This window comes from Stenella coeruleoalba, assembly GCF_951394435.1.
Source record: "Stenella coeruleoalba genome assembly, chromosome: 16".
Classification (NCBI taxonomy): domain Eukaryota; kingdom Metazoa; phylum Chordata; class Mammalia; order Artiodactyla; family Delphinidae; genus Stenella; species Stenella coeruleoalba.
This window is the reverse complement of record NC_137162.1, coordinates 50,524,161-50,538,922: the sequence shown is the minus strand read 5'-3', so window position 1 is coordinate 50,538,922 and position 14,762 is coordinate 50,524,161. Positions and strand designations below refer to the sequence as shown.

The 14,762-nt window shown below is 48.5% G+C and overlaps 1 protein-coding gene across 1 annotated transcript; it reads left to right on the top strand.

The window, feature by feature from the left end:
• Positions 1–5,755: 5,755 nt before the first annotated feature.
• GPR15LG (G protein-coupled receptor 15 ligand) lies at positions 5,756–14,537 on the top strand (the record flags this gene model as incomplete). The annotated part of the gene is made up of 3 exons (XM_079900257.1): positions 5,756–5,825; positions 7,743–7,832; positions 14,452–14,537. 3 exons carry the CDS (start codon positions 5,756–5,758, stop codon positions 14,535–14,537), a joined length of 246 nt encoding a protein of 81 aa, XP_079756383.1.
• Between the last annotated feature and the right edge of the window lie 225 nt (positions 14,538–14,762).

Sequence of the window (14,762 nt, the reverse complement as noted above, 5' to 3'; positions counted from 1 at the left end):
GCTGGAGACAGAAACCCTTACTGTTGGTGGGGAATTTTGTGCCTGAACACAGCAGCATTAAATTTTTTTTTTTTTTTTTTTGCTGTATAGTTGATTTATAATGTGTCACTTTGTACAGCAAAGTGACTCAGTTATACACCTATATACAGTTTTTTTATATGCTTTTCCATTATGGTTTATCACAAGGTATTGAATATAATACCCTGTGCTGTACATTAGGGCCTTGTTTATCCATTCTACATGTAATAGTTTGCATCTACCAACCCCAAATTTCCAGTCCATCCCTTTTCCTACCCCCATAACAGCATTAATCTTTACAAGTCACTTTTTTTAAGAGATCAGGTCAAGAGATAGGCACTCTATTTGGTACCATGTTGCTAAAATATGAGAAACAGCAATAAATGACCCAAGGTAATTGTGAAGTGATTATTCAGAAACTACAAAAGCATTATGGAGACTACTCACTACAAGAGTTCAGAGAAAGGGGGCAGTTTCACTATGCTGAGTGCCCACAGGAACACAGGTGTCCTACACACACCAGCACAGAAAGGCTGGGGGCTGGAGGGGGCTCCCAGCTTTGGTGGGAAGGGGCATGTCCGGGGCAGCCTTCCCGCAAAGCATCATGGGAAGCATCTGGACCTACTTTGCAGAGAACCCAGCCTTCTCCGCCTGCAAACCAAATGTGTTTGTGACTCTACTTGTGTGCTCACAAATTATGTCACCCTTATACTGGGTGCCTCAGAAAAGAAGTATGGTCACCTACCTCATTTAAGTAGAAGACGTATTTAAAAAGAAGTTGGGGGATTCCTTAGCGGTCCCATGGTTAGGAATCCGCGTTTCCTCTGTAGGGGGCACGGGTTCGAACCCTGGTCAGGGAACTAAGATCCCTCATGCTGTTTGGCACGGCCAAAAAAAGAAAGAAAAACAAAGTTGGAGAAATTATGACAAGATTTTCACTCTTGTTATTTCTGAGTGGCAGAAGAAATGGGCATTTGGAAGGGAAATGGGGTGTTCAGTATCTTTTTCAGTATATTATATCTGCCCATAAGTAGTTTTTTAGAAAAGTAAGTCCATATGGAGAGAAAATACATTGAACACCTCAAAAGAAGCTTTTCAGATTTTAGGAACTTAGTGGGAAAGCAGAAACTCTCTCCACCCTGTGGCCTTTGGCACCATCTCACCTCTGAGTGGAACTGAACCCAGAACCTTCAAGGCCCTTTTAGCCCTGAGGTGCTGTGTCTGCAGTGACATCAGGGTTGAAGTTTAGCCCAGGATGGCAGGGCTCTGTCAGCACCTTGCGCATCCGCCTGGTCCTAGTGCTTCCAGGAGTGGGGCAAGAGTAAGGGAAGGGGACACCTCTCCTCTGGGAAGCCTGCTGCCAAACCTGCAAAGCACGCAACAGACACTGACAAACAGGATCCATCCCAACCCCACCTGCCGTTCTCCAGCTCCAAACGCTGGCAAAAGCCGGAAACCTTGGCATCCTCCCTCCTCCCCATTGCCCAAGTCAGTGGCACTTGCTTTGCTGGTCCTCTCACCCTTCTCCATCAAAATCCACACGTGTGGGTGAGTCTGCTATCAGTCCTTTAGACCTGAATTTCAGTGTTTATTTCTTCTTTGCCCCAAATCGTGGCAAGAAAAGACAGTCATCGTTCCACGTTAAAGAAGCGTCATACATCCTTGAGCACAACTGGGGAATTGGTATTTCTTGGAGACAGGTTATTAAAAAAGGGAGGGAAAGCTATGCTCCCCACTGCTGACAACTGACTGCCTAATATAACAAAAACTTCTTTTCATAGGGCACGATGCTTTAGCATTCACTTTCATCAAAGGGATCTCTTCCTCTCCAACTTCAGTTACTGTTTTACTGAGGAGGAGAGAAACTGAGGAACAGAGAAGTTGAGCAACTTGTCCAGGGTCACACAGCTAAAGATTGCCAAGTGTTCTGCTGAGAACCTGCATCATGTGGCTATAGAGCCTGTGCTTTTCATGAGTGTAGGGGAGTAAGGGAGACAGAAATAGAAAGCAAGCGTCCTGAGTCCCCTACTCCAGGCTAAGACCATGGGGTGGATGTGAAGGGGTGGAGGCAAAAGGCCAGGGACTCCAGAGAGAGAGCAGAAAGCCAAGGGACTATTCCCTTTAGGGACTCAGAGATGGTGGCTTCACAGGTGTTCCAGCACCAGCATGGGGTGGCCACAGGATAGAACACAGTGCCTTCTAGCCTCCCCAGGTGGCTTTGTGGTGTGGAAGAGAAGGTCACATTGTGGCACATGCCCATGGAGGAGCCTGCAGGCCTGCTGGCAGCCACCATGGTGAGGCAGGGTAGCCCACACCAGTGGGGAGGGAGGCATGAGTAACAGTGGGTGGATTCACAGCATCATTGAGTACCTAGGGGACCAGCAAGGGTGAAAGTGGAGGCAACAGACCCTGAATTTACCAGCCTTGTCCCCAGCAGCGGGACACCCAGAGGCAGGCGAGATCCAGTGGGTTGGAGGCTTATGAGGAAGTTCAAATTCATTGTAAAAAATAGAGGAAGTTGTCAGGTTTTGGTACAATTTGAGGGTAGTGTGTAAGCTAAACTTAAGTGTAGTGGATTCTTTTCAACTACTCATGAGTTCTAACGGTACCACTGTCAGGAAAGAACCTCTGATTTGGCGGCAAACACACCTGGTTCCAGGTAAGAAGTTGCCATAACATACTTAGGTGAAGGAAAACTTCCCTTTCCCTTGTTGTAAGATGGAAATGAAACGCCTGCATCCCTGAGGTGGGAGGAGAATTAAATGAGAAGACAACTGAAGGATCACACCAGATGCTGGCCCCTCTATTATAAACTGATCTGCAATTTCCTGAGCAAATAAAGGATGGAGAGTCATTTCTGATCAATCACAGGGCCCATATAACAGCCTTAAAGAAGAGCATGGTGGCCAAGAGTGAAGGAGGGACATGGGTCAAAATGCTCTAACCATAAAGGGCTCCAGGCATTTTCCTAATTGACCTTAGAAATCACAGATTTGACTTGAAAATTTTTTTCTTCCTTGTAAATTCCCCTGTGTGTTAGGTGTGTCTCTGGAGACTTTTTTCTCAGGAAGATTGCCAAGTGTTCAAAAATCATCTCTGGAAATGATTCAAAGCCTCAAACTTGATTATTTTTGTACCCAAACTGCATGTGCTTAAAACTAACAGGTGTTCCTGTTAAAATGCTTCTCATTTTCACCTCTCTCAGCTCAACATGAGATTTCAAAAATTCTAAAGAGCCAGAGGTGTTTCTTCCTTTTTTAAAGTAAGAAGTTGACAGTTATCTTTGAAATGTTAAAAAAGCAGGTGAAAATCTGTGAACAGGGATTGTCTCTGGGGAGTGGGGTTTTGGATGGAACTTATACTTAATACCCTGTGTTATTCAAATTAATGCATCATAGATGGCTTCAGTAAGTTTTTAGAAGCATTTAAAAAGCAGGTCGAATTCTGACCTCTGAATCTGCTTTTCCCATTAAACACATGGTCCTGGGAATACCTGCAAATCCGTGAGTTGTATGTGTGAGTGTGTAAGGAACAGACCCCTGAGATTACAAGTTCTTCCTGTTCTTAGCTGTTCAGTGCCCCCCAAAAAGCTGTACTGAGAACCGAACCTAACCTAGCAGTACAGAACCTAGCTGTACTGAGAACCTAACCTAACAGAGTCTATTTCTGACTCTGTGGCTGAGGGTTCTGGGAAAATTACCCAAGCCCTGGCTTTGTTTGACTGTGTTTCCTAACGAATCTCTCTCTTCACTAGCCTGGGACTCTCTCCTAATTTCTGCACCACTGCTAAGCAGGTAGAGTTCAGCTTGAATATGCGGCCCAATCCCTGCCCCCTCTGCCCAAGTACCTCGTTCTTTTCCCCTCTGATGATGGCTTGCCAAAAGGAAGAAGGAGCCATGCCAATCCAAAGAGTACCTGTTACAGCAGGTAACGAGTGAGTGGCAGCCAAAGGTAGGCTGTTGCCCAGAGAACTCAGTGGGGGCACCCTAAATGACCCCAGAAAATAGTGGTAATAGTCCTTGATGTGGGTCATGGTTGTAATCTCAGGAAGCATCTTTGGGAAAGTTTGCTGGGTTTAGGAACCTATAACAAGCAATCTAAGAAAAAACAGCATGAGGGCTGACGGATGGAGACTCAAGACAAGTCCCATCCTCTTCTCGACCCTCCTTCGTACAATGGCCACGCCTCAAGCATTTCCTGGGCCCCAGCTCTGGAGCTGTCCTTGGTAGACCCCTTGGGTCTTCCTGACCACACCGTCTGCCATGGCCCCTGCCCGCTCACCACAGAGAGCAGGATTCAGAATGCAGCCTGGAAAGGGAATCAGGCCAGGGCTGGGCAGGTGACTAACACAGTATGACATTTTGGTCCTTAAGCGCCCCAACCAGTTTCTTTGTGTGGATTGGTTTTAAGGTTCTTGGGAACACATGAAAGCATACAGGCTGACTGTCAAAATATCCCCTGGCAAACAGTTTGCTCACCAAGCTGTCTGAGCATGTGATGCATCCTGAATCTCTAATCTCTAGCAAGAGAATAGAGCCAGTTCCGGGCAGTGGGGAAAGCTGTCTGAGCATGTGATGTATCCTGAATCTCTAATCTCTAGCAAGAGAATAGAGCCAGTTCCGGGCAGTGGGGACTGTCTGAATTGACTGCCGGGAGCCAGGATGATCCTAGAGTGTTGAACCTGATACTATCATCTTCCCACTTACCCTTCGAGGCTGGGAACCAGCTCTTTGGTTAGAAGGGCACACTTCTGAAAGGACAAGATGGACATAATATTTCAAGGGAAGATGCAAATTCTGTGTGTCTGCATGACTGCCTCCACCACGAGAAGCTCCCTGAGACCAGCCAGGCAGTGTCTTCTGTGTCCCTGGGGCCAGGTGCACAGCCTAGCCCATGGTGTGTGTCCAATGGATACGGTGATTCCTGAGGCTCCTGCACCATTAGCCGACTTTCCCCCATGCTTGCCGTTGTAGGATGTTCTCTTTCTCCACATCTTGGCTCAGTTTGATTCTGTACCTGACATGTTCTTTTGCTTCATCACTGTCTTAAACGCCCATCAAGGTGCAGCCGCTGGTCCACCTCCTTTCCAGCCGTACAAGCATCTGCCATGTCGCAGGCGGCTCCTCACACATGTCCTCGTTCAGGTTTGTGGGAAAGAGAGCACTGTGCCCATTTCACAGACGGGGAGCAGATTCAAAGCTATTCAACGTCAAATTCAAGGACACACTGCGGATATGTGGCAGAGCCAGGACTCAAACCCAGGTCATCTGATTCCTAGCAGTGTGCTCCCTATTTTTCATTCACTGCTCAAGACTCTTCCTTGAGGCTTTGCAAGGGGTTTTATGGACCTCTCTGCCACATCTAAGGAATGAACAGGAAAATCTGTATTTGATGGAATGAATACTGACACTAAAAGTTAATATTCAACCCTGAGAAGTGGCTCTTCCCTGCCAGGAGCTTTCTGAGGCCATTGTCGGGAGCTCCTTCCTGGGGCTGGGCATTTATAGCTTTCTGTTTTACAGTTCATGAAATGCTCTCAACTTCTCGAAAAGCTGAGGGTTTTTTCCTCCTGGGAGGGGCTGACTCTACCCTTTATGAGAATTCCAAGGCTGCTGGTGCCCTGCCCACCAGGAAACACCTCTCTCTCTGCCACTCTATAAAGGTCCCCGGTGGCCCCAAGGGAGGACTTCTGCGGCACAGCGGCTTCCCCGGGACGTGACGTTCCCACCCGGCCACCATGAGGTTTCTAGCCCTCGCCAGCCTACTCTGCATCTTGCTTCTCTGCTTGTCCGTCGTCTCCGCAGAAGGTAGGACTATCCCCCTCCCCCGCCCAAGGTGCTGGTCCCTGAACAGGGATTCCCATGTCTGGGAAGATTGGAATCAGGAAATGTTGGAGGGCAGGCCCTCACAGGCAGTGCTGGGCCCTGAAACACGGGCTGTCACCCCTGAACCTGTACAGCACCTCTATCCACAGTGGCAGCACCGGGGGTGGCTCGGGAGTTTTAAACCCCTGCCATCTCCATCCACAGCCCCAGCTCCCCAGACACACACACACACACAAAAACTAAGTAAGAGCAGTGTGCTGACCACTCGGACACACAACCTGCCAGCTAGATTGCTTCGTGCACCGAAGTCCTCCCTTGCTGGAAGTTCTGGAGCCGCTCTATTACACGTGCATGAAGCTTGGGGCACGATCTGTGTTGAGTGAATGAATAAATTAACTAGTAGACCATCTGAGTCTGAACACCCCCAAATCTCACGCACAAAAAACACCTGTGGCAGACAGATGGGATGAGAGTATGTGGTGGGGGGCATGTTCGTGTGCATTTGGAACTGGGGGAGACAGCCCTTGCACTTCCGTGGATATGAGTATTTAGCTCTTCTGTCTTTCTCAGTTCAGATAGCTGAATATTTTGAGCTTTTGCTCTTGCCTAACCCTCTAAAAACTGCCTACTTTTTTTTGTTTGTTTGTTTTAGCAATTATGGTTATTTTAACATTTGTTGGAGTTTGGGGATATAGAAATAAACATGGAGGGAAAAACACCCATAGTTTCATGACTCAAGAATGGCCGTGTTCAACATTTTGTTTATTTCTTTTCGGTGTGCATACAAGCATCTTTGTAATTGAAAACGCTCTGTGTGTTCAATCTCGTATCTCTTTTATTGATCACTATATTATTATAGTCACCAAAAATACTTATGATTGAAATCTGGAAGCATTTATACCAGAATGTCAACAACAACCATCTCTGTCTGCACGGTAGGATTATAGAAAGTATTTGTTTTCTAAAGTTTCTGCAATGAACATTGCCACATATACAACATGGAAAACAGTGATTAGAGTTCCTCATAAACACAGTCTATAGCAATGCAATTTATCAGACCTCTTCTGTTGGAAAAGTTAGAGGTTGCCAGTGTTACCTTAATGACAATTCAATGAAGATGAATGCCTTTCCTCGTTAAGTTTCCTATCCATTTAAGAGTATATCCAGCAGATTCCCCAAAGTGGTGTTATTTAACTAATATTTTTAGGTATAACTTGCCATCAGGTGAATGTGCTGTGATGAATTTACATGTTTAGACGTTCAAATGAGTCACAACTTTGCACTATTTTAAGTATATGGTAAAAATCATGTGTGTACATAAAACATTTCCTAAGTTTAGGATTATTTTCTTAGATTACCAAAGGGAGAGAATTACTGTGTCAAAGGGCGTAGACACTTCTGAGTGACGGTGCTGAACTGTTACTCGGACAAGGGACACGAGGAAGACGTATTCTGGAGGCAGAGTATCTCCCCACACTGACTTTTTTTTTTTTTTGCGGTACGTGGGCCTCACTGCTGTGGTCTCTCCTGTTGCGGAGCACGGGCTCCGGACGCGCAGGCCCAGCAGCCACGGCTCACGGGCCCTGCCTCTCCGCGGCATGTGGGACCCTCCTGGACCGGGGCTCGAACCCGCGTCCCCTGCACCGGCAGGCGGACTCCCAACCACTGCGCCACCAGGGAAGCCCTGACTTTTTTATTTACGGAAAATAGATCACCTCAAGGCCCACTCTTCCCACAGGCCCTCCTGTAGCCTGGCCCATCCTGAGTTTCCTTGAATAAACATTCCTGAGCCCTCAGCCTTGGGAGTTGAAGTTCCCTCCTGTCACTCTTGTACAGACCCAGTCCCTGGCAACCCCAAGCACGCTAAGAGAGGGTCTCTGTTCCTGTGTCTGCCCTCAGGGAGAAGGCATCTGAGTCATCCTGCCAAGCCCGGGAAAGGCAAGCCCTGCTGTCCCCGAGTTCCTGGCCCTGACATGATGACCCGGAAAGGTAAGCACCTGCCCAGATGTAAGGAGAAGCTCTGGGGAGGCCGTGAGACAGGCCGTGTATGCACCCCTGGCCCCCGTGCCTGGGGGACATCAGGCACTTTTGCGGAAGGGCCACAAAGAGACCTGATCTCACCCTCACTGAGCTTCCCGTCTAGTGGGGGAAACTGACCCCCCCCCAAAAGTCAACAATTAATCACCTTGAATTGAATACATTCCCACAAGGGAAAGAACAGGATGCAATTAGAAAATGGGATGGGAAAGACCCCTACCCTGGGTGGGAGGCATCAAAGCAGGTGACATTTGTGCGACCTGAAGAAAGACAAGGAACTGGCACCCAGAGTGTGGAGGGGACAGGGCAGGGCAGGCGGGGAAGCAGCAGGCGAGCAGGCAGGAGATGGGCAAGAGGGGTGGGGTGGGGGGAGTCTGGAGGCACTCACGGAAGCTACGAACCAAGGCAGGGCTGACCTCGTGAGTGAGCTGGCACGTGAGGCAGGGTGACCAGAGGGGATGGGGCACACAGGTCCAGGGAGTCCCAGAGCTGTGGGCAAGCAGCACCCGTCCAAGGCGCCAGGCTAGAGGTGCAGATCCGGGCTCCCTGCCAGGGCGAGGGCTCGAAGAGCAAGGCTACCCTCTCCTCCAAGGCCGGAGGGGACTGGGGAGTGAGGGAGACGGGCCAGCAGAGGGCTGCAGGCACCCAGCTCCCAGGACTGGGGCACCAGGCCAGGGGCAGGCTGACGCATGGGAGTTGCCTGACCTGGGGTGCAAGGTTAGGACAGCTGGACCTCTGCTGGCCTTTGGTAGGAGGGTCCTAGAGCCTGGACCTGGCAGAGCTCCCATGGCAAAAGCAAGCCAGGCCTGACACAAACCCAGGGTTCCTGCCTGCCCGCCCACCGCTGCCCCCCCACCCCGCCCCTGCAGCCTAAGGCCACTTCTCAGAAGTCTGAGAAGGCCCCAGCCCTGCTGGCTCCTCTGGGGCGGTGGCCCAGGGAACCTGTGATCAGAGCCGAGCTCCCACACCCCTCCCAGCTACCAAGAGTCCTGTGCACCAAGCTGGGGGCGGGTGGGGGCCTGGGTGTGAAGCAGAGGGAGGGAGGCAGGCTGCACGGCTCAGCCTCGGGCCACTTCTCTGGAGAAGCTGACAGCCCCTCCTTTGAGACTGGCCTCACATCCCGCTGGGGTCGGGTAAAAATAACCACTTCTCACACACTGAGCCCCAGTGTGATGCCAGGCCGGGGCTGGCTGACTGCAGCTCTGCTCTCCCCGGAGGCTCCAGCCTGGAGGAGGAGGTGTGTGAGTCCTTCCCCATGGGGAGGGGCAGGGTATGCTCAGACCCTGCAACCCCTCCCCAGGATGGACTTGCTCAGAGGCCCTTGTCGATGAAGATAATCAATAAACAATCAATAATAAGAATAGAAAATAGTTTGATTTGAGCCAAACTGAGGACTAGCCCAGAAGCCCGCCTCCCAGATTACTCTGAGAAAATGTGGAGAAGCAGGGTTTTCAGCACAGTTTTTTATCTTGTCAGAGCAAAGAACATTAAACAAGTCAGGGTTGCATTTCTTCAAGGTTTCAAAAAAAAAAGAACAGACCAGCATGTACACAGCGACTCAGTATGACCTTGGCACCTGGGAAGGAATGCTAATCAAAGGAGTACCAGCCCTGGCATCCCAGGAAGAGGGGCATTTAATCTATATTTTAAACATGGACATTCTTTACTTCTGGTCAATGTGCCCTTTTACTATTCAAAGCAGATGTACAATGCATGTTTGATAAGGCCACACACAGGCTATTTTAGTTAGCATAAAATTCAAGTTAACTCGCGTATAAGCCAGAATGACTTCCCTATTTCTCAATATGTGAAAAAAATTTTAGTTTTTGGCCACGCTGCACAGCTTGTGGGGTCTCAGTCTGCCGGTCAGGGATTGAACCCAGACCACGACAGTGAAAGCCCAGAATCCTAACCACTAGGCCACCAGGGAACTCCCTGTGAAAATTTCTTTCATCACAATAAACATAAGAGAAGTTAAGGATGCATGGTGCGTGCGCACACATGCACACACGCACAGACAAGCCCACACGGTTCATAGGAAACAGCTGGGTTAACTCCTTGTGCACAGTACAATGGCAGCTCTTTTTTCAGTCACACAAGACTTTAGGATAATCTAAGTGCATGGCTCCCGTGCTGAGTCTGGATTTCTTGTAGTGTATATGTCTTTTAAATTCCATTGCAGGAATTTGCAAACAACTTAGAACAAGAAGAGCAAAAAACATTTTTACTAGGTCCCTGTCATGCGGTCTCATTTAAATGCTTGGAACCACCCTGGGGAAGCACGGTCACCACTTTACAGATTGGGAAACTGAGGCTCAGAAAGACTATGAGGCAGAGCCAGGAACTTGGATCTGTCTTCCTCCTTCCACTGCAACAAACGCTGTCCTCCAGAGAGAGAACTTTCCAGCATCACGCTTATGAAGACATGTGCGTGCCCAAGGGAGACTGCATACTTTCTGGAAGGAAAGTTCCATCTGGGTTGGAATCTCAGCTCCACCACTGGCTAGCTGTGCGCCCTTGAGCAGGTACCCCAGCTCTGCTAAGCCTCAGTCTCCTCACCTGTGAAAGGGTATAATAATGGACTCTATATTTTCATAGAGTCTATTACCTCATTGTCCATGGGGTCATGACTATAAAGCCAGGCATTGGCCTGGCACCAGCTACCCCATAAACTTGCCCTCCCGTGGCTGTGGAGGAAGTCTGAGCTTGCCCAGGCTTGGAGGTTCCACTCGCCATCTTCCAGGGCTGACCCTGGGGCTCACTCAATGCTGTGGAATCAACAGCAGGGACACTGGGTGTGCCAGGCTCTGGGAATTCAGCCTCTCTATCCCAGTTCACTGACATAGGAGTGTCTGCGCATGTCTGTCAAAAGAGAAGGTAACCTGGGGCAGCCTGGAGGAGGTCCCTGAACTGACATCACCAGCTGTGACCCACGCAGGACAATATCACCTACCCTCCAATCTAAGGCATCTTTCCTGAGCATGGCTTTTACCTATGTGCTCTTCTAGGACCGTGGCGGTGACAGGAAGAGGCGGGCACAGGACTCTGGGTCAATTTGACAAAACCATTGTCAAAAATCAATGTGCTGAGTGGCCAATTTGCTGAACTTACCACATTTACCAATTTACTAAAAGAGGGCTTTCTATAAAGCATTTGAAAAGTTTGTAGCAATCTATATGGCAGCATTTTTAAAAGGAATGTTCAATTTGTTGATTCTGTTAGCACTTGAGGAACCCCAGGTTTAGGCTGGGGTCAGACTGACAGCTGTCTAGACCCCGCCAGCTGGGAAGTTCTGTGACCCTGGGGACTCTGTCAAGCTGCCCTCCATCCATGTGTCCTGAGGCTGTGAGTGAGAGGGAGCTCCTGGGGAAGGCTGGGGCGGCCTTGTGGGAGGGTCCCTCGAGTCTGAGAGTGTGCCTGCCTATCCCACAGACTTCCCGAGGCCTGAGAGCTCCGTGCCACCCTCGCTGCTTTGAAGCCCAGCAAAATGACTTGACCCATAGTGGGAGACAGGGGCTGAAAGGGACACAGAGAGATTTCTTGCCCACCGTGGGGTTGCCACTGTCTTCAGAAAGGAGCCCAGACTGCAGAGACAAAGGTTACCCACTGAGGACCACGAGTGTGATGACTTGAGAATTTTGGCAACTTTGGGTGGTAGCAGGGTGGACACAAGGGCTCAGTACAATGGATGCAGGAAAGGAGGAGGTGGAGAGGGTGCCCGGCCCATACTGCCCAGTGGACCAATCAGAGGGACTCAGATCAGCAGTCTTGCTCTTTGTGATTATACCTGTCAGCCACGGCTGCATAACAAAACACCTCCAACTTCAGTGGCCCAAAACAATAAGTAGTTATCATTTTCCATGTGTCAACAGGTCAGTTGAATGGTTCTTCTCGTCTTGGCTGGGCTCACTCATTCTTCCAAGGGTTGGACAGGCACTTCTGCTGAGCTTGGCTGGGCTCTCTCACATGTTTGGGGGTTGGTGGTCTGAAGCTAGGATGGTCTCAGTTGGGCAAATGGACTCTCTTCCACATGGTGTCTCATCCTCCAACAGGCAAACTCAGACTTGTCTACCTGGGGCTGCAGGGCTCCTCCTATGTGAGTGGAAGTACCTAAGGCCTCTTCAGGCCTCCGAACTGGTCCACCTTCATCTCCACGGCATTCTCTTGGTCAAAGCAAGTCACCAGGCCAGATTCAAGCAGCAGGGAAATAGACCCCTTATCATGATGAGAGAAGCTGCAAAGTCACATTGCAAAGGGAGGGTGGAGAACTGCACCCATATTTGCAGTCAGTTAACTGCAGTGTTTATTGTAGGAGCCACAGAAGAGAATCTTGGGGCCTGAGGGTGGGGACAGGGGGTGGAGGGGAAACAGTGATCAGGAAATCATGGTTCTCCATCAAAAATGCTGGTGGAGAACTCTCACAATATGATACTAATAGAAAGGAGTAGTTTACAGTGTATATTACTATGGTTATCGCTATGGAAAGGCAAAAGCACTTTCAAATAGGAAGAAAAAGAGAAAATTACACCAATATTAGCACTTATTTATGATTAAGAGATGAAGCTATGGATGAATTATGATAATTAAATTTATTTTTCATATAGCTAGTGATTATATAGCAATTACTGTGCAGCACTTACATCTGCTAACTCATTTAACCCTCACAATAATCCTAGATACTTTTGCTATCCTCATTTTTACAGATGAGGTGCCAAAGCACAGAGAGGTTTAGTAACTTGTTGAAGGTCACCCAGCTAGGGTGGGTAAGTAAGTGGCAGAGCTGGGCTTTGAATCCAAATAATCTGGCTCCAGATTCTATGTTCTTAACAATCATACCACCTTGCATATAATAATAATCCAGAAACGAAAACAGGAGAAAGAAGAATTTCATTACCATAATTTAATAACCCTCCTCATTCATTTGTGTTTCCTTTTTTTTATACAAACATACTTACCTAGTTTTATTTTTATTGTACCTCATTTTTTAATTTTTAAAATTAACATTGCATTGCAAGCATTTTTCTTCATGATGCTATATAGTCTTCATAATCACACGGTTTTATCTCTGTTAAACATTTCCATCATCACGAGGTACCATTTACTAATTAACCATTTCTCTACCATAGGATATTCAGATTGTTTCCAGAATTTTTTTGTGCTATTAAAAACAAAACTATGGGGACTTCCCTGGTGGCGCAGTGGTTGAGAATCCGCCTGCCAATGCAGGGGACACGGGTTCGAGCCCTGGTTTGGGAAGATCCCACATGCTGTGGAGCAACTAAGTCCGTGCACCACAACTACTGAGCCTGCACTCTAGAGCCGGCGGCCCACAACTACTGAGCCCGTGCCACAACTACTGAAGCCCGCACACCTAGAGCTCGTGCTCCACAACAAGAGAAGCCATTGCAATGAGAAGCCCACACACCACAACGAAGAGTAGCCCCGACTCACTGCAACTAGAGAAAGCCTGCACACAGCAAAGACCCAGTGCATCCAAAATAAATAAATAGATAGATAACAAAAACTACGGAGCTTCCCTGGTGGCGCAGTGGTTAAGAATCCACCTGCCAATGCAGGGGACACGGGTTCAAGCCCTGCTCCAGGAAGATCCCACATGCTGTGGAGCAACTAAGCCCGTGCGCCACAACTACCGAGCCTGCGAGCCACAATTACTGAAGCCTGTGCACCTAAAGCCCGTGCTCTGCAACAAGAGAAGCCACCGTAACAAGAAGCCTGCGCACCACAACCAAGAGTAGCCCTCACTCACCACAACTAAAGAAAGCCTGGGTGCAGCAGCAAAGACCCAAGGCAGTCAAAAAATTAATTAATTAATTAATTACCTTAATAAAAAACTATGGGGACTTCCCTGGCAGTCCAGTGGTTAAGACTTGGCCTTCCAATGCAGGGGGTGCCGGTTCGATCCCCGGTCGGGGAGCTAAGAAGCCACATGCCTCGTGGCCAAAAACCAAAACATAAAACAGAAGCCATATTGTAACAAATTCAATAAAAGACTTTAAAAATGGTCCACATCAAAAAATCTTAAAAAAAAAAACAAACAAAAAAAACTATGAAGACTAGCTTAATGCATGCAGGTTTTTTTTCCTTATGGATTATGCCTCCCATAAATGGGACTGGTTTGTCAGAAGATGAGACACATATTGCCTGAGACAGGGAGGAGACAGCCTGAGGGTCCAAGGGCCTGCAAGTAGGTGTGGGTGAACCCTCCCACCACCGCCATCAGAAACAGGGCTTCCAGACCCCTCAACTTTAGTGGACTCTGCTCTTGACAGAGACAGTTGAACAGGTAAACTACCTTCTCTCCATCTTCTGCCTGTAAATCAGATTACTGCCTGCTGGGATAGAAATAGCCTGGGCTGGTCATGTTTGCAATGAAAAGCCCCCTCTGGGCCTCCAGGAAGGAGTGTAAGATCTGACTCTTGCTTTAATTTTTTTAAAAAAAATATTTGTATCTAAAAATTAATCTTAACTGTATTTTCCCCTCTCCCCCACCTTGACTCTGTCTGCCTCTCTGCCTCTTGTCTGGTCTTGTCTGCCCACTGCTCCTTCCCAGGACACCATGTGAGAAGCTGCAGACCATGCAAGTTCAAGCCAAAGCCCCACTCTTGGGTGGTGCCTGGGGCACTCCCACAGGTGTAGTGCTCCCCAAAACAGGCTCCATATAGCCTAGACCCTCATGCTCAGTGCCTTAGACACCCAGAAGACTTAGGTTCCCCCAGAATACTCCCCTCAAAGTTGGGGCTGATGACAAAGCCTCTGCCCATGAACCTGAGCCTCTTCTCTTAAACACAACATTTCTTGCCTGCCATGTTGGACTGTGCTCATGCTGCCTTTTAGAAAAGCCAGAACCAGAATCTTCTGAAA